Below are 24,864 nucleotides of genomic sequence, written 5' to 3'. Positions count from 1 at the left end.
ACAAGAGAGCAACAAGCAGCAGGCAGACATCGGAAGGGAGCCAACCTTTAGATGGGAACAGCTCTGAGCTTCTCAGTTTTACACCTTTTTGCCAGAGGGCAGACTCCACTTTTGCTCTGTGAGGCAGCTAAAATTCAGATAGATCATGTACACTCCAACTGTCTTGAAGAATCAAAGGATACAGCAGCCGGAAGGTGAGGGGTTTTATCTCAGAAAGGAAAGAGAGGGGAGCTCCAAACTCTGCCTAAACCTCTGCTAACTCTTGAACTATAACTGTGCAGGGCAGACTCCAACTGAAAGGCAGAGATGGTCAGAATTGATAAAAAAGAAAAATTTAACTATGTGCAGTTTACCTTGGAGATATAAGTCAAGTATCAAGATGTGGGTAGGTTGAAAATAAATGGATGGAAAATTATGCTATGTAAACAGTAAGCACAGAATGATAAGATGGCTGTATTAGTATCAGATAAAGTAGATGTCAAGCAGAGAGAATTACCATAAATAGATAAAAGTATTTACAGAGTATTGGGGCGCCTGGGTGGCTCAGTCCATTAAGCGACTGACTCTATTGATCTCAGTTTCCTGAGTTCAGCCCCACACTGGGCTCCCCACTGGGCACGGAGCCTACTTAAGAAAAAAAAGTATTTAGGGGCATGTAGGTGGCTCAGTTGGTTGGGCATCTGCCTTTGGCTCAGGTCATAATCCCAGTATCCTGGGATTGAGCCCCAGGTCAGGCTCCCCGCTCAGCGGGAAGCCTACTTCTTCCTCTCCCACTCCTTCTGCTTGTGTTCCTTCTCTCGCTGTGTCTCTCTCTGTCCCTCTCTCTGTCCCTCTCCCTCCACCCCTCCCCCTGCTCATGCTCTCTATCCCAAATAAATAAATAAAATCTTTTTAAAAGTATTTGAAGAGTATTTACTAGAGATAAAAGGTTTAATTCATCAGAAAGATGTAACAGTCCAAATGTGTATGTGCCTAATAATGCCTAAAAATGGAGGTTCAGGAACATGAAAGAAAAATGGACAGAATTAAGAGAATAATTAGAAAAAATTTCCCAGCCACAGTTGGACATTTGAACATATGTCTCTCTGCAATTGATAGAATTAGACAAAAATTAGTAAAGATGTAGAAGATCAGAATAACACTATCAGTCATCTTGAACTAATTGACAATATACCAAACAACTGTAGAATACATATTCTTTTCAAACGCATATTGTACACTCACCAAGATAGTTTATAAGCTGGGTCATAAAACGAATCTCAATAAATTAAAACAGGTGAAGTCATACAGAGTCTGCTTTCTGACCATAATGGAATTAAATTAGAAATCAGTAACAATAAGATATATATATATTTAAAAAAACCCAAATATTTGGAGATTGACTCACTTTTAAATAACCCATGGCTCAAACAAGAAACCACAGGGAACATTAGAAAATATTTTGAACTAAATTATAATGAAAATACAACATATCAAAACTTGGGAGATGCAACTAAAGCATTGAATTGGGGGAAATTTATAGCTTTATGTTTTTATATTAGAAAAGATAAAAGGAATAAAATTAATCACCAAAGTTTCAACCTTAGGAAGCTAGATAAGAGCAAAGTGAACCCAAAGTAAATAGAAGGAAGGACATAATGAGCAGAAAGCAACAAAGTAAAAAAACAAACAACAGAAAAATTAACCAAAAGCTGGTTCTTTGGAAAAATCAATGAACTTTAATAAACATCTATCTAGACTGAGAGAGAAAGAGAGAGAGAGAAGATGCAAATTTACAGTATCAGGAATAAAAGAGGGACTATCATTCCATGTCCTCCAGACTTTAAAAGGATAATAAGGAAATATTATGAATTATTTCATATCCATAAAATTTTAAAACTTAGATTAAGTGGACAAATTACTTGAAAAGTACACCTTACCAATACCAGCACAGATAAAGTGCAAAATGTAAACAGCCCTATATCTATTGAGGAAACTGATATGGCAAAACCTTCTCACAAAGAAAAATTTAGGCCTGGATAGTTTTAATGGTGATTCTATCAAACACTTAATAAAGAAATAATACCACTTTTTCTCTATTAGAAAATAAAAAAGTGAATACTCCCAAACATGTTTTATGAGGCCAGATTAACCCTGATACCAAAAACTAACAAAAGATATTACAAAAAAGAAAATTACAGGCCAATACCTACTTTTAACACAGATGCAAAAATCCTTAACCAAATATTAGTAAATTGGCAACATATAAGAAGGATGATACATCATGATCAAATGGGTCTTATCCTAGGCACTCAAGATTGGTTTAACCTTTTAGGAACTTGTGGTAGATTTATGGGAAAGAACTACAAAGTTAAAGCATCAGATCGAGGAAAGAATTTCTACATTTGCTTTTTTTTTTTTTTTTTTTACTGGTATTTGAAAACATAAGTGGACAGATACAGCTTCAAAAAAAACCCAAAAAACAAAAACCCCACCAGATTAGGAATTAAGACCAGAATTCTAGTCCTGGTATCGCCTCCAACTCAATGGATAATGTTAGAAAGATCACTTTGCCTGTCTTGGCTTTAGTTTACACATGTGTCCAATAATGACCTTTTAGGGTCTTTCCCAACTGTAATACTCTGAGAGTCTATAAGGCCAAGTCCTAAAGTTTTTATCACAGCTGCCTAGACTTTCTGCTTCAGCACCTCAGAAGGCAGAAGTAGAAAATGTGCAAGATATGCTTTCATGCACAGATGAAGAACCATCTGCATGTGGCTTGAAGTGCTGAGGCTTCAAGGGCGAACCCTCCCCACCTTGAAAGCACCCATGTGTCCTCAGGAGGTACTTTTAATGGACTCTCTGCAAGCATCCAGTATGTCATGATGCCATGTATGGAAAGACCATGGAATCTAAACTCAGACTGAGTTGGGTTTGAACTCCAGTTCTGCTGCCTGCTGAATGATCCTGGAAAAATTATCCAACATCTCTGAATCTCAGGATCTTCATCTGCAAAATGGAGATAATATGTGTGATGCAGAATTATTGTGAGGATAAATTGCAAGAGCATTAGAAAGTTTGTGGATTATGGTCCGTGCTCAGTAAATGCTAGCTTCCATTCACATATTGGTCAAGAATTAGGTTTGGCTATATATGGCAGGACATGTAAATAACCATGTCTCAGATAAGACAGAGTTGTATGTTTCTCTTTCATGTAAAAGAGCTGCCAGGGGAGGGGGAACCTGGAGCTTGTTTGGGTGCTCCATGGTCAGCAGGGAACCAGACTGCTCATCTTTCTGCTCAACTGTCCTTAGTGTGTGGCTTCTGTTCACACAGTCACCTCAGAATCTAAGAGGGCTGTTGGATCTCCAGTCATCCCGTGCACGTTCCTGGCAGAAACTAAAAGAGGGGGAGAAAGGCAAAAGGGAAAACTAAAAAGGGAGGATGAAATGGTTAAGCATCCTCTAAAGAACTTCTCTGGATAGTCAATGACTTCCATTTACAACTTACTGGATTCCTCTAGGCTCCAAGAAAGGCTGGGGTATGAAATCCTGCTGCCCCAAACAGAATTGGGATTCTGTTACTAAGAAACATGGGGAGAATGGATACTGGGTGGGCAACCAGCAATCTTTGCAACACTCCTTTGTCTTGTTACTAAGGTTAATTTGGGGCTGGGGATCATAGAACCAGCATGGAATGGCTGACATGTCCTTTGAATCATAACGCATGGCAAGGGAGGCAACTTTTGTGTAACCAATGGATTTGAATTCAAAATCTAGTTTTGAGACTTATTAACCAAGTGACTGTGGGTCAGGCAAATTACCTTATTGGAGCCTCAGTATCTTCACCTGTAAAATGGGCTGACAATAATATGGCTGCCTCACTGGTTTGAGGTAAAGATTCATGAAAGCTGAGTAAGTGACAATACTCTGAACAGGGTTAGCCACATAGCGTTTCCAAGAACATTTTGTTCCTCAGAACTTGAGATTCAGGGCCATTGCTCAAAGTGGCCCAACGAGGGGTTCTTGGGTTATGGCATAGGGAGTGGCCATTTTGGTGATCAGGGAAGGAGGCCTCCCTCTTGCAAGTGGGTAGGCTTCTAGGTTTTGTCTGCAAAGCTACCTGTTCCTAAAAAGCTATAAATGTCCCCAGATAGTCTGCATTGGGTCCAGTGGGTTGGGCTGAAACTTTCTTGAGCAGGTAGAAAGGAAAGCAGTTTTTATAACTCCAGGGTATTCACAAGGCTAAACCAGGTTCTCGGTACTCTGGAACTCTTTCTACCTGCCCCCACCTGTGATGGCCTCCTGGCCTATCCCTTATAATTCGGTCTTTACACACTCTACCCTGTGTGTATGAATGTGTGGAGTCTCTCTGAACTCTTGAGCAAAGCAAGGAATAGAGTCCCTCAGATGAAGGTTGTGGGGCCTTGGGCAGGTCACTTAACCTGTGTGATTAGTCTTTATCTGAAAAATGAGCAGGTTGGCTTCGATGATTTAAAAGCAAATAATGCTTGTTGAACACCTGCTGTGGGCTGGAGCCTGTGCTTGGCACTGGGGATGCAGTGGAATAAGAGAAATAGCCTGTCCCCGAGGGGCTGAAGGTCTGATGGGACACACACAGGGAGGTGAGCTGGGAGGTGGGGCATGCCATCATCAATGTCCCATCATTTCCTGATGTTCGTGGTTCATGAGCATAAAGTACTCCTGGCAGAGCAGGGGGAACTCGCAGGTGACAGAGCTATTGCCTGCCCACCTGCAGTGGGAGGTGATACCAGTAGAGGCCGGTGACCTGTGTGGCTCTTCAGATCAGAGCAGGGCCTGCTTCAGGTATTCACCGAATAATCTAGTGGGCAGAAGCATGGACTCCAGAGCCAGGCTGTTGGGGTTCAAAACTCAGCTCTCTGCAATGTACTAGCTATATGCCCTTGGGTAAAGATATTTAACTTTCTTATCTATAAAATGTGTGTACTATTTGCATCTTCCTCATAGGATAGTTAAGAGAATTGAGATGAATTAAGAGTATCCCACTACAGCATACTCTCCAGCTCTACCCTTTGTGCTAGTAAGTGAGGTCTTGATGACCAAGGAAAAAGGCTCTGTCTGGTCCTTAGGCTTGAGCGATTATGAAAGAACATCTTGAAGATGTAAGAAACAGGTGTAAGAAATTTCTTCCCCACTCCTCATCCCTCTGTTCTTTAGATGACCTATATTCATCTTTCCGGCCTTTCCTGTCTACCAAGCCAACAAGAGGGTAGGAGGCAGTCACGTTCAGGTTCTTCATTCTGCCTAGAACCCATCTGCGGGCCATCCTGTGCTGGAGGGATCGACTGCAGAGCTTGCCCCTAGAGCCAATGCTCAGGGGCAGAGCAGGGCCTTTCGGAGGGGCAGCTACCCTGCCCTCCCCCTTCTGCAAAATCTGTCAAATGGAGATGGAAAAACAGACACCACTTCCCCAACTCAACCCCACCAGCTGTGTAATGAAGCTGGGTGGAATTGGCAGTATTAGGGGCTGGCTGGCACCTTATCAAGGGAATGTTGCCTTCTGAGTCCCCTCCCCAGCCAAATCCCAGAGGTCAGTGCTTGGAGCAGTGGGAGCGTTCAGAATTTGGACTACTAACCCAGCACCAGAGACCTTACCCACAACTGATGGTTGCCCTCTAAGAGTTGTAAGGACTCTTTGAAGGAAATATTCCTTCAGTTCAGAGTTGTCCAGATTCTCTTGGTTAAGAAGCAGGAAAGGGCCTTTACTCCCTAACAACCAGAGCTGGAAGGACCATGCGTTTGGATAGCAGTGGCGTCAGGGGAAATGACCTCAAACAGATGAGTACGGCCTTAGTAGAAATGACTCCAAAGAGGAATATAGAATGGCCAGGTGCCCAGGCTTGTGAAGAGTGAGGGAAGGTACAGGAGAGGTAGACAGTGTTCTGGCAAAGTTCTCCGAAGACGAGGGTACTCCACAGAGCCCTAACATTTTCTGAGCTGGGATGCCCTCATTGTGCACGTGAGGAAACTGAGGACTTTTGGAGTCCTTTATATTAGATCTCATTCTCCCAGACCCCTCACAGTGATCCACATTATTGACAACCTTCTCCTCAAAATCTTCTTCCTTGGCCTCCTGGTTATTGTAGGCCTGCCTCTTATCTTGCCTCTCCAGTTACTCCAGTCTCCTGTGGCCCCTGAGCATGGTCCTTCTCCCAGGTTCTGCCCCTGGGGCTAGGCTCTTGCTCTTTATCTCCTCAAGCACTCGTGCAGCTTCAACTCCAAGAGTGACATCCTGGCCAGTCCTAGGCCCTCATCTCTCCTGTGAGGACAGAGGTCCTAAGACATCCCACAGGCACCTCAAACTCAGCATTTCCAAATTTCAGCTCTCCATTTTCCTTACTCTGATGGCTTTTATTATGTACGGCCTATTTTTGACATCTTATATTCCCCTCCTTCAAGTTCAGTGATTTTCAGTGCCTGAAAATTCCCTATCCTTCCATCTCAAATTGAAGGCTTTCCAGGCCATATTCATTAATTCACACATTCAAATACTTTCTGAGTATATTAATATTCTCTGTGCCAGAGTTGGCTCCAAGTGCTAGAGGTTCCATGGTGAAAAAGACAAACCTGGATCCTGCCTCTTAGGGGCTTATAATTGAATGGAGGAGACAGAAACTAACATAAGTAATTGCAGAAAAATAGCTATATAATTTCTACTAAAAACAGTACAGGGCTGTGATAGTGCATGATGGAAGGGGCGGGGGCGGGGGGTAGCGGGCAGGGGATGTGGAGGAGGGAGGAGGTGTAACTAAACTGATCTGGAGGCCAGAGAAGGCCTGAACATGGGGAATAGGTGTGAAGTACAGCAGGATCGAGCTCAACTCCTCTTTCAGAATTCCAAGCCTGTAGTAGGCTGAGTAATGGCTCATCAAAGATGTCCACGTCCTTACCCTATAGCCCATCAATATGTTCTGTTACATGGCAAAGGAGATTAAGGTTGTCGGTGGTATTAGGGTTGTTGGTCTCCCTTATAAAAGGGAGACTTCCCTGGATTATCTGGGTGGGATCAATATCCTTAAAGTGGAAGAGAGAGGAAATAAAAGAGTCAGAGAGAGATGTGATATCCTAAGCTGGGTCAAAGAGATGTTACGTTGCTGGCTTTGAGGATGGAGGAAGGGAGGCATAAACCAAAGAATGTAGGTAGTCTCTTGAAGCTGAAAAAGGCAAGAAAATGGATTCTCTTTTAGAACCTCTAGAACGGAACCCAGCCCTGCTGACACCTTGATTTTAGCCCAATGTGACTCCTGTTGGACTTCTGAAATCCAGAACAGTGAGAGGATAAATTTTGTTATTTTAATCCACTAAGTTTGTGGTAATTTGTTATGGCAGTTGTAGAAAATTATAATTATGGGCCTGAGCCCTGATATTTCCATTCCTAAATCCACTTCATTTATTTCCACCTCCGCTTGAACTCTATCTTTCCCTCATCTCTGCTCTCTGGATCCATCTTCTGGGCCCTGCATTTTTGAGGACTCCAAGGGCACAGAGCTGTTCAGATCAATTATAGGAGCAGGCAAAGGCAGAAGAGCAAAAAGCAGGCCGGTGAGTACAAGGGCCCATGGAGAGCTCTAGCTCTGGACTCAGGCCTGCTGGAACCATTTACTTCCTGTGGGCATCTGAGCAAGGGAGCAAGGCGTTGGCTTGTTTCTTCAGCTCACACATGAAGACACGATAGGTCCCACCTCAAAGGCATAAAAGGCAGTAACTGTATCATGCATTTATCATAGGAGATTATCTTTAGTGCTTATGTGTCATCAGGAGACCAGGTCCAAGGAATTATAGAACAGTCACTGGAGGGTAATCAAGGGCAACGCCAAGCACCCAAGGCCAGGTGCCAGGGAAGGTGCTTCTTCCCCTTCCTGCCCCCTCCCCTTTCCTGCCCGGGTGGCGGCTCAGGGAGAAAGCCCCAGGGGAGGGGGAGATGGCTTGGCCAGCTGTGCTCAGATACACCCCCCACCCCAGGTCATAGAGGTCGGGCAGCTCCACCTTCTCCCTCCTTCCCCATCCCCTCCGCCTAGGGCTGCCCTTTGGTGGCCAGTCAGGCTGGTTTCGCCGGGGGTGGGGCGCACGTGGCGCGACGCCCCCTGCCTCCTGGCGACAGAGCAGCGGGGGCCGTGCGGGGAGCTGGCCGGCGGCTCGGCCGCGATGGGGGTTCTCACTTCCCCTCCCCAACGGCCGCGGGTGCAGGTGCCGCGGGCCGTGCCCCGCAGGCGGGGCGGGTCCTGTGGACACGCCCCCGCGGCCAGTCCTCGCAGCCGGTCGGGAGGAAGCGCCAGAGCAGCGGCTGGTGCTGCGCGGAGCCCGGCGCCGCTGCCGCCCCGCGCCCCGGGACGCCGCCGGGCCCGGCCCCGCGCACGCAGCGAGCGGGCAGGTGAGCTGCGCCCCGCGCCATGGCAGCCTCAGGTGCGTAGGCGGGCCCGGGCCCCTCTCCCGAGCCTCCCCGCTGGCTCGCCCTTCGCCCACCGCAGCCGTCCGAGCGCTCGCCCGCTCCCGGCTCTGCGTCTTCCGCGCGGGATCTGTGCGCTTTCTGTGCTTTCCCGCTTTCCCGCTTCCCCGGCGCAAACCTCCCGCCCCAGTTTTCCCACGCCCCCCTTCCCAGCCTGTCGCGCGATTCTCTTCTGCCCCCGCCTGCACCTCCCCTGTCCCTCGTCTTCTAAGTCTCCTTTCCTCTCTCCGACTGGCTCTAGTTGCTTCTGAGGGTCCTTTCCCCTGTTCTTCCAACTCTGAACCGGGGTCCCGTGGAAACAAGGCGGAGCGCCGACTCGTCGGCTTCTGGGAAATGCTTCTCTTAGGGCCCCACTGGACCAATAGGGGGCGCTCAGGCAGTCCCTGGTGGGCGCCGGGTGATCGCGGGCGGCCCTTGGGCCACCTTCGCAAGCCCCCTTCCTCTACCCATCCTAGGCTTTGTTTTTCATCTAGAATTTCGATAGAAATCTAGGAACACCATTCCGTTAGCTTTAGTTTTCTTACGTCTTTTGCAGAACTTTGGGGAGTGGGGAAAAGTGAAGGCCACTGGGTAATCTACCCATCGAAAGGTACGAGGAGTCCTGGGTTCTTGATTTGTCTTGGATTCTTCTCTGGTTCATGGGTGTGTACACTTGCCAAAGTTACTCACTCGCTAAGATCCAGGACAAACCACGTAATAATGATGGTAATAGAGACAACTAAGGAGCACTTACTATGCACTGTGATAGTTATTGTGCACATACATGTGTTCTCAGTGGTGACCAGGACAACCTGGTCTCTGCTCTTAGGGAGTTTACAGTCTTGTGCAAGAAAGCGATAAGTAGGGGCGCCTGGGTGGCTCAGTCGTTAAGTGTCTGCCTTCAGCTCAGGTCATGATCCCAGGGTCCTGGGATCAAGCCCCACCCCACATCGGGCTCCCTGCTCCTCAGGAAGCCTGCTTCTCCCTCTTCCACTCCCCCTGCTTGTGTTCCCTCTCTCGCTGTGTCTCTCTCTGTCAAATAAATAAAATCTTAAAAGAAAAAAAAAAAGCGATAAGTAAACAGAGAATTACTAGGTGAGAAAATTAGAGTTACTGTATTTGCAAGTGGGTTTACTTGTATTTTCCTCACCCATTTTCTGATGTTTTAGCAGAGATAACATGTATAAACAGGATGTAAACGTCTCTTGAAAACTAAAATCTAGTTAGCCAGTAGAAGATACTGTTCTTGAAGGATGTGGGCAGATCCTAGAATGAAGAGCCAACTGTCCCCATATCCCCTGAGGTCTATGGGGCAGTGTGCGGGGGTTGGGGGGTTGTTGGGGGTGAGAGGGTTGTTGGGGGTGGGGGGTGAGGGGTGGGGTGTGGAGAAGGTCAATGGTAAGAGTTCTATTAGCTTTGGTAATACAGGCTCATTCTTTAAAGGGAATGGGAAAGTAGCTAGTTTTAGCCTTGTGGCTCTCAAGTGGGGCTCTGGAGGTGAGAAGAAGCTGTATTGTGGTAAGAGTAGGCTTATAGTCCACATGTTCCGTTCAAAAGCTGAAGCAGAGTTATGTAGAGGAAATTCATTCAGCAAATATTTATTGCATGCCTACTGTTTCTAGGCACTGTTCTAGGTGTCAGGTATATATTCAGCAATCAAAACAGACATAAGCTACTTACCCATGGAGTTTATGGAATATGGGGGAGGGCAGGCAATATGCTTGATAAGGAAATTCACAATATGATAAGTGCATTGGGAAAGCAGTAGAGGCGGTAGAGGGGGTTGGGTTTACAATTTTTTTTTTTTTTTAAGATTTTGTTTATTTTTACGAGAGAGAGAGAGAGAGAGAGAGCAAGCACGAGTCGAGGGGAGGGGCAGAGGGAGAAGCAGGCTTCCCGCTGAGCAGGGAGCCCAATGCAAGACTCGATCCCAGGACCCGGGGATCATGACCTGAGCTGAAGGCAGATGCTTAACCAGCTGAGCCACCCAGGCGCCCTGGGTTTATAAATTTAAAGAAGGTGGCCAGATTAGGCCTCATGGAGAAAGGAACATTTGAGTGAAGATCTGAAAGGTTATGTGGGGGGAACAGTGCTCCATTCAGAGGAACAGTAAATGGGTATATATGGTATATTTAAGGATCAGGGAGCAGGTGGTAGAGTAGGTGGGTGATTGGGGGGAAGTAGGAGATGAGGTTGGTGAAGCTCCCACGTCTTTCCATGGCTGAGAACAGGCTCTGGCTGTCAAGTGCAAGAAACAGCAAACTGGGAGAGCCTTTGGACAGAGGAGACAGAGAAAACCACCCTCGTCTAGTGTCCTGTGTGTGTCTTCCAGTAGGGCATGGCGGAAGGGGCTAGAAGAGTGTGCTTCCATTCAGATGGGGACTCGAGCACAGTGGCCAAACTGGGGCTATTTATGGGCTCTGTAGTGGCTTCTGCCGATGTCTATAATGGTTAGGGCTGTCACACCCTCCTGCTGTCAGCATGCGCTGTGGCGAGATACCGCTTTAGGTCCTGCAAGTGGGAGCTGGGCCTCTGAAGTCCCTGAGGCCCTCTGAGGTCTGGAGGTGCAAGGACCCATGGTGGCAGTGAGAATACCTCTTGACAAGATATGAGAGGGTGTGGAGTCACCTAGGTCATCCTTCCATGTGATCTTCTGCTTCTCAACCTCTTCCTCCCTCTGCCTCCCTTCCCCCTCCTCCTCCTTTTTCTTATTTTAAACAGTTTTATTCAGATATAATTCACATACCATACACTTTGCCCACTTAAAGTATACAGTTAAAAACAAAACAAAACCAAAAAGTATACATTCATTGTTTTTTTAGTATCTTCACAGATAGGTGCAGACCCCACCATGGTCCATTTTAGAACATTTTCATTACCTCAAAAAGAAACTCATTTTGAGAAATGAGTGAAGGGGGTATACATTTATGAAATAGAAATTTCTTTTAAAGAAAGAGAAAGAAACTGTATGCTTTGGCTTTCACCCTCTTATTCCCTCCTCCTGCCCAGTCCTGAATTTTGCATCTGTGTCTGTAGATTTCCCTACTCAGGACTTCCATGTGAATGGGATCATATAGTATGTGGTCTTCAGTGTTTTCTTTCATATAACATAGCATTTTCAAAGTTTACCCAAGTTGTAGTATATGTCAGCACTTCATTCCTTTTTAAGGCTGAATTATGTGGTCTTTTAAAATTTCATTTTGCTGAAGGATAAGCATTCAGATTTTATTTTTTTGAAAGACATCTTTTCTTATTGAAATCAAGGAGAATCTTGGCTCCCTGTTTTTGAAAGAGCATGGCAAGCAAGATAAAATGAAATGGAATCAGCCTACCCTGGAATATTCTCTAGGTTCCTGATGGTATCTCTTGCATTTACACATGAGAGAAAGGAGACAAAGAAACCATAAGTGACTTCCCCAAGTGATTGCGTCTGGGGCTGGGTGAACCACCACAATCCTTTCTTCCATGTGTCAGCCTTCAGATCTTTGAAGAAAGCTTGCATACCTTTTCTTGCCCTTTTTCTCCAAGGTTTCTCTTATCTCCAGATTTTTCTACCCATCCCTAGACTTAGAGGATAATAGGGTTTGAAGGTACATTTAATGTTTTGTGATCTGAACTCACATGTGATTCTTGAGGTCCCTCAATACTCCTGTCAAGTTTCTAAACTTGAAAACTTCAGAGTCTGGAAGTCCTTATGTGAGTCATTACTAGACCCCTCCCTATCCTAGTCACCTTCCCCTAGTGCACATCCCTCTTCAGTAGGGTGCTCAGGGCAGATGGATGGGGAACCAGAGTCACCTGCAGACTAAAGAAATGATCTGGGCTGGGGGTGGTTTGAAAAGCTGCCTGCCACTTCCTCCCTATTCTTTTTTTTTTTTTTTTTTTTAAAGATTTTATTTATTTATTTGAGAGAGAGAGAATGAGAGAGGGCACATGAGAGGGGGGAGGGTCAGAGGGAGAAGCAGACTCCCTGCCGAGCAGGGAGCCCGATGCGGGACTCGATCCAGTGGACTCCAGGATCATGACCTGAGCTGAAGGCAGTCGCTTAACCAACTGAGCCACCCAGGCGCCCCACCTCCCTATTCTTTTCTCAGATGGATTCTGAATCTTTCTAAGGAAGCTTTTTTTCAGTCACTGTCTTTCTTAACCACCACCGTCACTCCCTGTTGCCACCAGCGCCCCCGCCCCCCCCGCTGTTACCCATTGCTTTCACCTATAGCCCAGTCTGTTCTTTAAGCTCTACAAGGACAAAGGCCCATTCTCATTTCTGTTTAGGATTTATGGATGCCTGTTGGTTCATGGATTTCATTTTTCTTTTTCTTTTTTAAAAGATTTCATTTATTTATTTATTTGAGAGAGAGAACGAGAGAGAGCCTGAGCAGGGGGTAGGGGCAGAGGGAGAGGGAGAAGCAGACTCCCCACTGAGCAGGGAGCCAGACTCAGGGCTCCATCTCAGGACCCTGGGATCATGACCTGAGCAGAAGGCAGATGCTTAATGGACTGAGCCACCCAGGTGCCCGCATGGATTTCATTTTTCTTTTCTTTTTTTTTTTTAATTTTTAAAATTTAAATTCAATTAATTAACATATAATGTATTATTGGTTTCAGAGGTACACGTCTGTGATTCATCAGTCTCATATATACCCAGTGCTCATTACATCACGTGTCCTCCTTAATGTCCATCACCCACATACCCCCTCCGCCACCCGCCTCCCCTCCAGCAACCCTCAGTTTGTTTCTTATAGTTAAGAGTCTCTTATGGTTTGTCTCTCTCTCTGGTTTCGTCTTGTTTTATTTTTTCCTCTTTTCCCCTATGATCCTCTGTTTTGTTTCTTAAATTCCACATATCAGTGAGATCATAGATTTCATTTTTCTTAATAAACAAACTGGGAGAATTGATTTGGCACATGTGAGGAAATGACCTACAGTTACAGGCAGGGATTTATCGTTAACAAAACAGCAACCCACACAAGAGAGGGTTGCTGACAAAGTGTTTGGTCCTGTGTTATTCAGCATATCATGGAGGAACTTTAACTTCCACTTTGGAACTTTTTTTAGAATTTCCCCAGCTTTCAGTTTCAGCAGTGGAGCAAAATTCAAGAAGGTGATAGATTTCATTGTCCTCATTTACATTGAGGCAAAAGTTGCTTAGACTTAGTATACTGGTCTCAAGTCACACCACACGTGGGTGACCAAGTAGGTTGTCATATTAATGAGTCTTGAGGCACTAACCACTTCGTTTTCAAGTACTTTTGCTCAAAGGAGTTGGGGGGCGGGTGTCAAATTTAACACCAGAACCCCAGGAATGAGACGTTTTCAATGTTTTCCATACAGAAGAGGCTAACCCTTTAAGTGTTTTTTTTAATTTAAATTGTATTTTAAAGTTTTTATTTTAGAAGTTTTAGATTTATTGAAAAACTGAAGATATTAGAGTTCTCATATATTCCACACCCAGTTTCCCTCATTATTAATAATTTGCACTCTCTTTGATGGCTAGAGGTCTTTAATGCCCAGCGGATGTTGTATGGTGCTTTTAACAGAAGAACAGGTCGTGTTGAGGCAGGATCCAGGGTGAAATGAATACTCACTCCCTCAGTGACCCCGGAACTTGTCATTTGAAATTGTTGGTTTGCTTTGCTTTGGGTCACTGTCTCCTCATAAAAGTGGTATACATCGCTCACGGCCACATATCAGGGCATTCTAAAGTTGCTGCTTTCCTGCTAAGTCAGTCATTGTTCCAAGATCTGAGCTGCTTTCTTAAGAGTACTTACTATGCTCTTGGAAATACTCTTCTCTCTTCCTTATTTCTTTACCATCTATTGAAAACATCCCCGGGGCGCCTGGGTGGCTCAGTCGTTAAGTGTCTGCCTTCAGCTCAGGTCATGATCCCAGGGTCCTGGGATCGAGCCCCACATTGGGCTCCCTGCTCCGCGGGAAGCCTGCTTCTCCCTCTCCCACTCCCCCTGCTTGTGTTCCTGCTCTCGCTATCTCTCTCTGTCAAATAAATAAATAAAATCTTTAAAAAAAAAAGAAAAGAAAGAAAATATCCCCAATGGCTTCATCACTAATGTGTGGGACCACAGCCAGCCTTCTCTGAGATCTTATTCTCCTTCCAGCCCATTTGTAAAAATTGTTGACATGTTATTTGCTAGTATATTTGTTGATATAGGTAGGGAGTGTTGGTGGCTACTGCTTTTTACTTTTGCACTTTTAACTGAATTCTAAGCACAGATTGCTAACATTACACCCTTACTATTATAATGCACTATAAAAGTCTTGTACATTGCCTACCTGGTGGGCCAAGCTCATGCACACTCATGTGCATTAACACTTTACATTTAGAAGAACATTCACCTCTAAGGATAAACCAACTATGTAGAAAAGAGGGGCAGAAAGAAGGTAAACATATTCTGATGCCTTAACTCTACTTTTCTCAGTATGAGCTCCATAGTTGTGTTGCTTGGCCAATCTTGTTCCTTCCATAGTCCTGAAATTATTTCTCCATTGAAGTACAAAGAACTGTTACATGGGGGCGAGGGGCGCGGCGCGGAGATCAGCAAAGATTTTATTTTATGGAAGGCTGCAACACTGCCTTCCATACATTAAAATTTTGCCTTTAATCTGCTTAAACTTTGGGACCAGTGTAAACAGCCTAAAATGGACTGTTTTAGTCACAGTTGAACTAGACCATGCTCAGAATTGAGTTTTCTGCAGAGCCACGAAGGCCGTGGTATCATCAGAATTGCTGATTGCCTCCCCCCCACCCCATATTACCTTCTAAAACTGATTTCTTTTAAAATTTGCACACCTCCCCTTCTAAAGTACTCCCTGGCTGTTCAATGTGCTCCTACTGAGAGCCTGTTGGGTTTTATATTAGCCCTGGATTAGGGCTCCAGCAAAACAGAGACTCCAAAAAGAAACTCCAAACTTTTTTTTATTTGCTATTTTTAAAAATTTGGTAATATTATCCCTGGGGAAATCAGAACTGTGTTGGGTTTACATATTATATGTCATTGTTTTTACTTTGAATATGGTGGAAGATGGGATAGGAAGGGGGAGTCCTCCCATGATGTTTTCAGAGTTTACAGCCTCAGGTCTTGACCCCCAGTCCTGCCTCCAACCTTTTTGCTAGGAACTACTCAGTGAAATGTGGTCCAGGGGTGGTGTTTAATTGTGACAATCCACAACTTTCATGATTCCCAAGCTTCACCAGACTTGAGCAGCTTCCTTCTTTGAGTGGGAAGAAGGATCCCTATTGTATTGTGCCGACGTGTGGAGACTCCTCTGCGCTCACCCCTTCCAAGGCACGAAGGACAGTTTGTTGAGCTGGTGGGAGATGAAGCCTCCTCTAACAGTAGTAACAGGTGTGTTAAGAGCCAAGCTTCTTTGAATTTTGATAATTGGAAGATATGCTTTATTACTCGTAAGATTCTTGACCGAATCCCTGATGGGAGGTAGCAGGTGGACTGGTGGGGGGACTGCACAGGGGACCAGGGGACGAGCCTGAAGTTCAGTCCCGGCTTAGTGACTAGTTTGCTGAGTGTGAATTTGAGTCCCTTCATCTTCCCAGATGAAATGTTTCTTTTATCTGTAAATGAGGAGTTTGGGCCAAGTGATCCCCCAAAGCTCTTTTTAACTTACTGCTTCTCTGAGGCTTTGTACTGTTTCTGGCACTTATGCTTTATGAGAAGAAGAAGAAAGCCTATGTCCCAGCACAGGTGAGGTGAGGGACACCCTCCCAATGGTATTACGGAGATCAAAGTATTAAGTCACCCACAGCTGCTGCTAACATTCATGCATTGTTTCTCTTACTGTGTGGATGAGGACTCCAGCTACCAATTACTGAGAGCTTACCACATGCCAAGCGCTGTGCTTAGCACGTTATATGAAATATCTAATTTTTTTTTAAAGACTTTATTTATTTATTTGACAGAGAAAGACAGTGAGAGGGAACACAAGCAGGAGGAGTGGGAGAGGGAGAAGCAGGCTTCCCGCCGAGCAGGGAGCCCGATGTGGGGCTCGATCCCAGGACCCTGGGATCATGACCTGAGCCAAAGGCAGACGCTTAACGACTGAGCCACCCAGGCGCCCCTGAAATATCTAATGTAATGCTCACAAAACACTGATAAATACTGCCATTATATTTCCATTTCCTGATGAGTAAACTGAGGTTTAGAATATTTAAGTAACTTGCCTAAGGTTACACAGCTAATAATTCACAGAGCCAAGATGCTAACTCTGGCCACCTGATTCAGTACCTGTGCTTATAATCACTGTATTTGGGAAAGAGCCAGGTTCTGGGGCCAAAGTGTCTGAGTTCAGATTCTGACTCTGTCACCACGGGTAAATTATGTACCCTGCCAAACCTCCATTTTCTCGTCTTTCAAACGGGGCTAATAGTATTCTCCACCTTATCAGGTTGCTGCAACGATTAAATGGGCTTACTAGGCAGTGTGCTTGGAAGAGCATCTGGAATATAGTAAGCTCTATATAAGGTGCTTGCTGTTGCTGTCATCATCATCATCATCATCATCTTACCCGGCGTCAGCTGTGGGTGGAAGAGCATGCCAGCAGAAGTGACAGCTTATGTAAAGTTCTGAAATGGCATGGCATCTTGGGGCAGAGGCAGGGAGACAGGTATGGCTGGACCAGAGCCTGGAAGCAGGGGAAGGGTTTGACAGCTCTGTCAAGATGGTGGGGGCCAGGACCCCCGTCTGGATGGTTTGTCGTGCAGGTCGTGTGAGCCCCAGAAGGAGCAGGTGTGTTAACATGCTGCTTCTCTGCCTTGTTCTTGCTCAGGGGCGGTTGGAAGATGCGACATCCTCATCGTCTACGGCCCGGATGCCAAGGAGTGGTGCCAGTACCTCCAGGACCTCTTTCTGTCCAGTCGGCAGGTGCGGAGCCAGAAGACGCTGACTTACAGGCTGAGCCCTGACGCCTCCTTCTCGGCCAAGGACCTGAACTTCTTCCTGAGCTCCCGCTGCGTCGTCGTGCTGCTGTCTGCCGAGCTGGTGCAGTGCTTCTGCCAGCCGGCCCTGCTGCCCCTGCTGCAGAGAGCCTTCCACCCTCCCCAGCGCGTGGTGCGCCTGCTCTGCGGGGTGCAGGACGGCCCGGAGTTCCTGGACTACTTTCCGGACTGGGTGCACTGGCAGGAGCTCACCTGTGACGACGAGCCCGAGACTTACGTGGCAGCGGTGAAGAAGGCCATTTCTGAAGGTAAGGGTGTCTTCTCAAGGAAAGATAAGCAAGCCCTAAAAAAAAAAAAAAAAAAAAAAGACTCATCCAGGCCACAAGTGTTTCAGGTGAGGCGGCTTTCAAACCTGTGAGCCGCTTCCATTGTATCATCAGGGCCCTTAAGATTTTTGTGGAAAAATGTGTCACTTTGGACAACATGTTTATAGAGAAATACCCCTCTTCTCTATTTCCCAGTAGCCGAGCTTCTGTCTTTTGCCCTGTTTCTCCTTTTAAAGTGGGAAGATTCTGGTCCCCTCTGCCAGGGCTCCTGACTTCAGTGGCCCCAGGAAGTGTGACATACACTCTGATGAACAGTAGCGGAAGATGCGTTCTGGGATGGAGGCATGTCACAGCTCTTCTTCCTCTTTTGCTTTCTATTTTTGCCTCACTGTGGGCTATGAGTGGGCTCTGTGTTTATCACTGTTCTCTCGCCATTTGAAATCTTACATACCTGATGCCAGCCAAGAAGCCTGGACAGTTATGGGTTGATTTAACGGTGCTCAATTATCCCTGCTGGGACTCGGGCCTTAATTGGGCTCATCCACCCCATCTCATCTGATGAACTGAATCAAGAATTCACTAATTCCCACTGAGCTTAAAAAGCTGATGTAGCTTCCTCGATTCTTTTATCCAGCAATAGGCTGCTCTAAACCAATAAATATGACCAGATTTCTTAACATAGTGGGATCCTGGCTAATTTGTGATATAAATGACTAGTGTTAATATAAAAGATGTGTCACCTGGATAAGAGATTCTTCTAGGGTTTGCTTTTCTTTACTTCAGAAGAACACAGTGATAGAAAAAGCACATAATCCGATCCTGCATGATTGCTCTTCATTGCTTTGAGGGAGTTTTGATCTGCCTAAACTTACAAAGAACTGAAACACAAGTAGTTATGTCTGCGGATGGGCTTATGTCCCTGCTGTGGTCCATTATGATCTCATGGGCAGGCCCCTGTGACCCACCAGCCCGTCATTCAGGGCTCCATGCATATATTGTCACGTGCTGGCATCTTATGCTGCATGATCTGACAGATTGTTCTTTAAAATATTCCAGTGGTGTTATTTTTTAAAAATTTTTTTAAATTAATATATAATGTATTATTTGTTTCAGGGGAACAGGTCTGTGATTCCAGTGGTGGTATTAAAAAAAAATACATGATAGAAGGGATTCTTTTAGTATTGTTTCAGTGAGCCCAGTGTTTAGATGCCTGGGTAAATCGATCAATAATCATTTACTTTCTACTAAGGACTCTGGCTCCATATGCTATGAGCCTTTAGCTTCAAGGGTTTCCAAAAGAATGAAGTGTTTCACGGTGGTGTTTCTGTTCTGAGAACAAATAACCTGTCATCAGAAAGAGATTATTTTAATGGGAGATTAAAATAAGCTTCTTAGTGGAAACTCTGCAGTTCAGAATGAATGGGTTGGTAGGGACAAATGGAGTTCTAGAAAAGAGAAGGAAGAAGGATGGCTTACGGCGCCAATATAACTTTCTTATCTGGTGTTAGACTTACGGACTTTGGGACTTGAGGGGTCTGTGTGAGCCAGGATGGCTTAGGTTTGCTTTTCAGGTACCCATAGCCATTGCCCTTGGTAGGCCCAGTAATGTGGTGCTGTATCTCCGGTTTGTATGCTGGGCAAACTTCCTTAACAAACTCCAGACTCAGAGTCTGGCAGTATGCCAAACAGAGCATTGACCAGGGGTAGGTACACTCCATGGTGCTAATTAGGTGCCCGGTATTGGGCAAGTCACTTACCTCTTTGGGTTTCCGTTTCCTTCTCTGTAAGAGGCCAGAATAAGACTTGATCTAAGACACTATCCAGGGTTGATAACCTATGATTCCCCAAGGTCAGAGAGTCTCAAACATTTCCGAAGCATCACCTTCTTTTCACCATTTCATACCTGCTTTGACTCCCAGGAAGCTTAGGGTTAAAACAATGTTTAAGAACAGTACTATCCCAAACTAGGTTTTTGATATAATTATACCCTTAGTTATATTCTCTATAACTTGTGATAATTTATCTTAATACTTTCCTTGTACACATGAGGTTTTCCTAAGGTGCCTCAAATAAAAGCAAAAAATAAAATTGTCATACACCCCACTAATACAACATGCCCTAGTCTCATTGAAATAAATACATAAATACATGAGACTTGTATCTTTGACTTTCTGTGTTAAGAAAGAAAATCCCAGTGGGAAATGTAATGGAAAATTGATAACAGGGTTGAATTAATGGTAGGGACAATAATTATGGGGTTACTGATTGTAGGGTTGTTGAAAGTTATAAGGAGACAAATTTCAGGAAACCTTTCTAACAGAGCGTGCAAAGATGGAACAGATTGCCTTTGGAGGTGGTGAGTTCCACAACTCTGGAAATATGTGAGTGGAGACTGTTGATGTGGCCTAAAGGGATTCAGCTTTGGAGCTGTGGCTGGACCATGTGACCTTCACAGCCTCTTGACCATAAAATTCCCTTACATTAAATTCCTCTTTTTCACCAAGAACACATTTCTTCTTTCTTTTTTTTTTTTTAAGATTTTATTTATTTATTTGGTGGGGGGTGTGGCGCAGAGGGAGAAGGAGAGAGAGAATCCCAAGCAGACTCCGCACTGAGCGCAGAGCCTGACACGGGGCTCGATCCCACAACCCTGAGATCATGACCTGAGCTGAAATCAAGAGTCAAACACTTAACAGACTAAGCCACCCAGCCAGGCGCCCCCAGGAACACATTTCTATTGTGAATCTAGTCTTCCTCCTTCACCAGGTCTCCCTGGGGTTTCTAACTTTCCCCTGAAGAAATATTGGTCATGTTCCTACTATGACCTCAGCAGAAAGTAGCAGGAAAAGAAGACCTCAAGTTGTAATCTATGTAATCTTTAAAAATGGTTAAGCTCTCAGCATATTTGTATATATGTATTTTTTCTTAACATTGAGGTACCTTTTGAAAAAACATGACTACTCGATAAGATATTCACTGAGACCATTTGAAATTTAGGCTAAATTTTAGAACATTTAAAACTTAAAGCTTAAAGATCAAAAGCTTTAGAGAGCAGAGCTGGTAATAAGGTAATTATTCCAGAAACTTAAAGTAAATGGGGTTATAGATAGTCTATTATACTTCTTTTGCTGCTACATTATCTAAACAAGCGATTCTCAAACTTTCCTATGTTCAGGAGGACGTGGGGATCTTGTCAGTATATGCACATTCTGACTCCGTAGATCTGGGTGGGGCCCAAGATTCAGCATTTCTTTTTTTTTTTTTAATTTTATTTATTTATTTGAGAGAGGGAGAGTGTGAGAGAGAGATCATGAGCAGGGGGGAGGGGCAGAGGGAGAAGCAGACTTCCCGCTGAACAGGGAGCCCGATGCGGGACTCGATCCCAGGACCCTGGGATCATGACCTGAGCTGAAGACAGACTCTTAACCCACTGAGTCACCCAGGCGCCCAAGATTCCACATTTCTAACAAGTTCCCAGGTGATGCTGACGCTGCTGATCAAGGGTCCATTGAGTATGTGAGCAAGGGTCTCAGCCCCCCTTCCTTTGCCAGGTCAGTGGTCATGTCTCTCTGTAGTGTGTGGACCATTTTCTCCAGTCTCCATTTTTCTGGAAGTAGAGGCACCATCACATCAGAGTGACTCCTGGATACCTGTCAGTTTAGGTATAAAATTAGGCCAGTGTTTGGTGCTTAGGCCAACAGACTTTAGGGCTGGGTTCCTGAGTTCTCTTCCCTGCCTCTACTCACAGATTCGATGTGTGAGCTCTGGCAACTTTTAATCTCAGTTTTCCAGAAGTAAATGGTCCTGACATTAGAGTAGGGTTATACTTCCTTCACAATCCTTACTGCTGCTTCATTTGATAATGAATTACTCTTCCACTAAAAAGTGTTTTGGAGGTTTTATTTTATTTCCCACCCCCTCTCCAAATTTGTCAGCTACCTTAAAATGGAGCAGATGTTTTAATTAGAGTCTTTAGTGTGTTGGAGCAGGCAGCTTGCTTCCCAAGATCTTCATCTGTAAAATGATGGGGTTGGACCACATGATTTGGAAGGTTTCTTCCAACCCCCAGCACTGTAATATATCATTATAAGTTTTCCAAGAAGATGGCAAATTACTCCGAACACTTGAATTGATTGTTTAGTTCCAAAATGTCTACGGTGATATATACTCAGTGTATAGAACACTGTACTATTGTTCTGGATTTTTTTTTTTTTTATTTGTTGGGTGATTATTTTAAAATAAGGAAGTGAGAAAAACCCAGGTACAGCATAGAAATTATTTCCTCTTTTTACTGGAGCTGCATTCTTTGCTGCAAATCTCCCTGGAATACAAAAATAGATTGTTAGTGTGTGTGGGAAAGGACTTGTTAGGTGATGCTGAGTTTTATTTCCAAAGTTCTCATCATTTTGTGTGTGTGTGTGTGTGTGTGTAGGGGGAAGTGAAGCATTAAACCTAATTCTTCTACTATTATTCAGTATTACACTGGAGAGCTCACCTGCTTTTTCTTTTTTTAAGATTTTTTATTTATTTATTTGACAGAGACACAGTGAGAGAGGGAATACAAGCAGGGGGAGTGGGAGAGGGAGAAGCAGGCTTCCCGCGGAGCAGGGAGCCCAATGCGGGGCTCAATCCCAGGACCCCGGGATTATGACCTGAGCCGAAGGCAGATGCCCAACCGACTGAGCCACCCAGGTGCCCCTCACCTGCTTCTTTATATGCATTGTTTTCCCTTTGCCTCCCTCTATCCTTCCCCATGCTCCTTGTACTTCAGAAGTTCCGATGGTACCCAAAATTATAGTGTATTTTGCCTTTTGTTCCCATGGGGAACATTTAGAGGGATATGCCCATGTCTGGCCTTCCTTTGTTAATGTGAATGTTCTAATCTGAATATTATACTGGAGTTTAGAAGAAAGAGAGTTAGATATTTAAAAATGCTTTCAACTCATCAAATGGATTCCAAAATCTTTTCCTAAATTTAAAAAGGAACATTTTTTTTTCTGAAATGAAGTAACATATGTTCATCATAATGTTTAAAAAAATACCTATAGGTTATTGCCAATTTTCCCTTCTTATAAATAATGTTGCAGTATATCTTTCTGCAGCTTTGTGCCTAAATCTTTGTGAATCTGTGGATTTCCCCAGTCTTATCTCTGCAGAGCTCCTGGAGACAGGGTGGCATCACTGCTCTGTGCATCTTTCTACCATCTCCCTATAACCTGAATCCAGCCATGGCCCCTCTTACTACAGTTTTTTGTTGTCGTAATTTAATTTTTTTCCTTCCCTTTATGCCTGACTAAGCCAATTATTTACATGTACAGTTTTTCTTGCAGACATATTCATGTGGAGAATTGCCCTCACAGAAAGAGCTAAAAATAACATGAATGCTTTTTGGCCATTAAGAGTAATGCAGTGGACATTTTATGTGTGTTTATTACCCCCACGACCCTATGTGGGTAGATGGCTTTATTGCCATTCCTCAGACAAGAAAACTAAGTTTCAGAGAGTGTAAATGACTTGCACAAAGACGGGAGCAGCTCTCTTTGGAACTGAGGGCCTTCAGACTCTAGAATGATCTCCACGTTGCCTTGCTTTCTCCTAAGTCTCCACTCACTGCCCTTGTATTCCACGTGGAGACAAGAGGAATGAAGAAAGCTCGTGGAAGAAACAGGATCAGGGACGAGGAAGCTTCCCTGAGTTTTCTAGACCACTTTGTTTCAAGGGTAGGTGCGTGGGCTCCCGCCCCAGGCCCACTGAACCAGAATCTCAAGGGGGTTAGTCCCAGGAAGGTGAATTTCCACAAGGCTTGCTGTTGATTCTGCTGCACAGCTGTGTTCTGGGGGCTCTGCTCCTTGCCTGGTGCCCAGTCCCTCGGCTTTCTGCTTTGAGGAGCAGGCAGCAGCTCAGGCCCTGTGGGCTGTGATGATGCGGGTCACGGGGCAGAGGTCCCAGGGGCTTGGAGCTTGGCCACGGCATGACTCGCTTCCACGTCACAGGGAGCAGCCCTCAGAGAAGGGGGGAGGGTCAGGCCCTTGTAGCAAAGGGGAAGTCACTGCGCTCTCCTTGCTCTCCTTCGTGCGGTGGCCTAACTGATGGTAAGTCAGTCACTTCTGGGGCTTCTGTGGTTCCCTGCAGAGGCTGAGGGGAGAATCTGACCTTTGGCCTCTTGAAATGGGCTAGTTTTGAGCTGCTGTCCTGCCTCAAGGCTGTGGGCGTTTGGATCTGTGCTTTCTCTGCTGTGGGTTGACCACTCTGCATTTGGCTCCTGAAGGCTCCCTAAATGCCCCCTGCTGAAGGAGGCTTTCTTCAGTACATTTTTATTCCCTTTTTGCAATAATCTTTGATTTGGAGAAGAAGGTGCCCGGCTCGGATAGCTGAAATCCATCCTGCTGTTCATTAAAAAGCCACAGCCTCTCCCAGGGTCCTTTGGATTTCCCTTGCCAGGTGCCTTGACCGCCTTGTATGTAGCGTAAGGTAAGTTCACCCTCCTAGCTGCGCCCGAAACAATTAACAAGGGCAAATAGATTTTTGGGCCTGTGGAACTTTCCCCCTGAGGCCTCTGAGGCCCCCAGGATTATGAATTTTCCCACAGAGCTGTGAGCCCCAGGTGGCGCAGTGCAATTGGCCGCCCCTGCTGTTTCGTCAGCCACCCAGAGATGGCCGCCTCCTCCCAGTTCATTAGCTTTTCTGTGGCCCCTCGAGGAAGGTTTCTGCAAGTCCCTTTGTCACCGTGGTGGGTTGGTGAGATGCAGTGAAGAGGGAGTGATGAATGTTCAAGTTTCCATTCCTGGGAGAATCTCCTTTACACCAGTCTTTGTCTCAATTTTCTATCTCGCGCTGGGATGGAAATAGTAGATACAGGAATTTCACTTGTTAGTTTCTTACCCGGTTCTTTCGGTATTTTTTGCATCTTGCTTCTCCTGGAACTGTTGGTAGTAGAGAATACTAGAACTCAGGAGGAACCTGACAAATGTTTTACCCTTTTCTGTAGATATTCTTTCATTTGGTCCATGCAGTTTTCCTGTAAGGAAGACCTTATTTTTATGCCCATTTTAAAGATGAGGAAAACAAGGCCTAGGCAGTTTCCGTGACTTGTCCAAGGTCACACAGCTGTTTGTCCATAAAAGGATCAGGACAAGGGCCTCCTGCTATGCAGTCTAAGGCCTACTCATGGCCTTATCTACATAC

General features: G+C 45.1%; 1 protein-coding gene across 3 annotated transcripts in view; it reads left to right on the top strand.

The window, feature by feature from the left end:
• The first annotated feature begins 8,339 nt into the window (after positions 1 to 8,339).
• PIK3AP1 (phosphoinositide-3-kinase adaptor protein 1) overlaps positions 8,340 to 24,864 on the top strand; it is a 113,376-nt gene continuing 96,851 nt past the window's right edge. Inside the window, exons 1-3 of one of the 3 annotated variants that reach the window (XM_035026133.1) lie at positions 8,347 to 8,423; positions 15,650 to 15,809; positions 17,245 to 17,661. In XM_035026133.1, the coding sequence (XP_034882024.1) occupies positions 15,782 to 15,809; positions 17,245 to 17,661 (445 nt within the window). In that variant the 5' untranslated portion in view covers positions 8,347 to 8,423; positions 15,650 to 15,781. Of the gene's footprint in view, positions 8,424 to 15,280; positions 15,810 to 17,244; positions 17,662 to 24,864 lie in introns of those variants that run through there. The other 2 variants (XM_035026150.1, XM_035026143.1) reach the window with 2 other exon arrangements.

This window comes from Mirounga leonina, unplaced genomic scaffold, assembly GCF_011800145.1.
Source record: "Mirounga leonina isolate KUSES-001 unplaced genomic scaffold, KU_Mleo_1.0 Mir_114, whole genome shotgun sequence".
In the NCBI taxonomy this organism is placed as follows: Eukaryota; Metazoa; Chordata; class Mammalia; order Carnivora; family Phocidae; genus Mirounga; species Mirounga leonina.
Note: the sequence above shows the minus strand (reverse complement) of the source record. Positions and strands in the feature narration are given on the sequence as shown.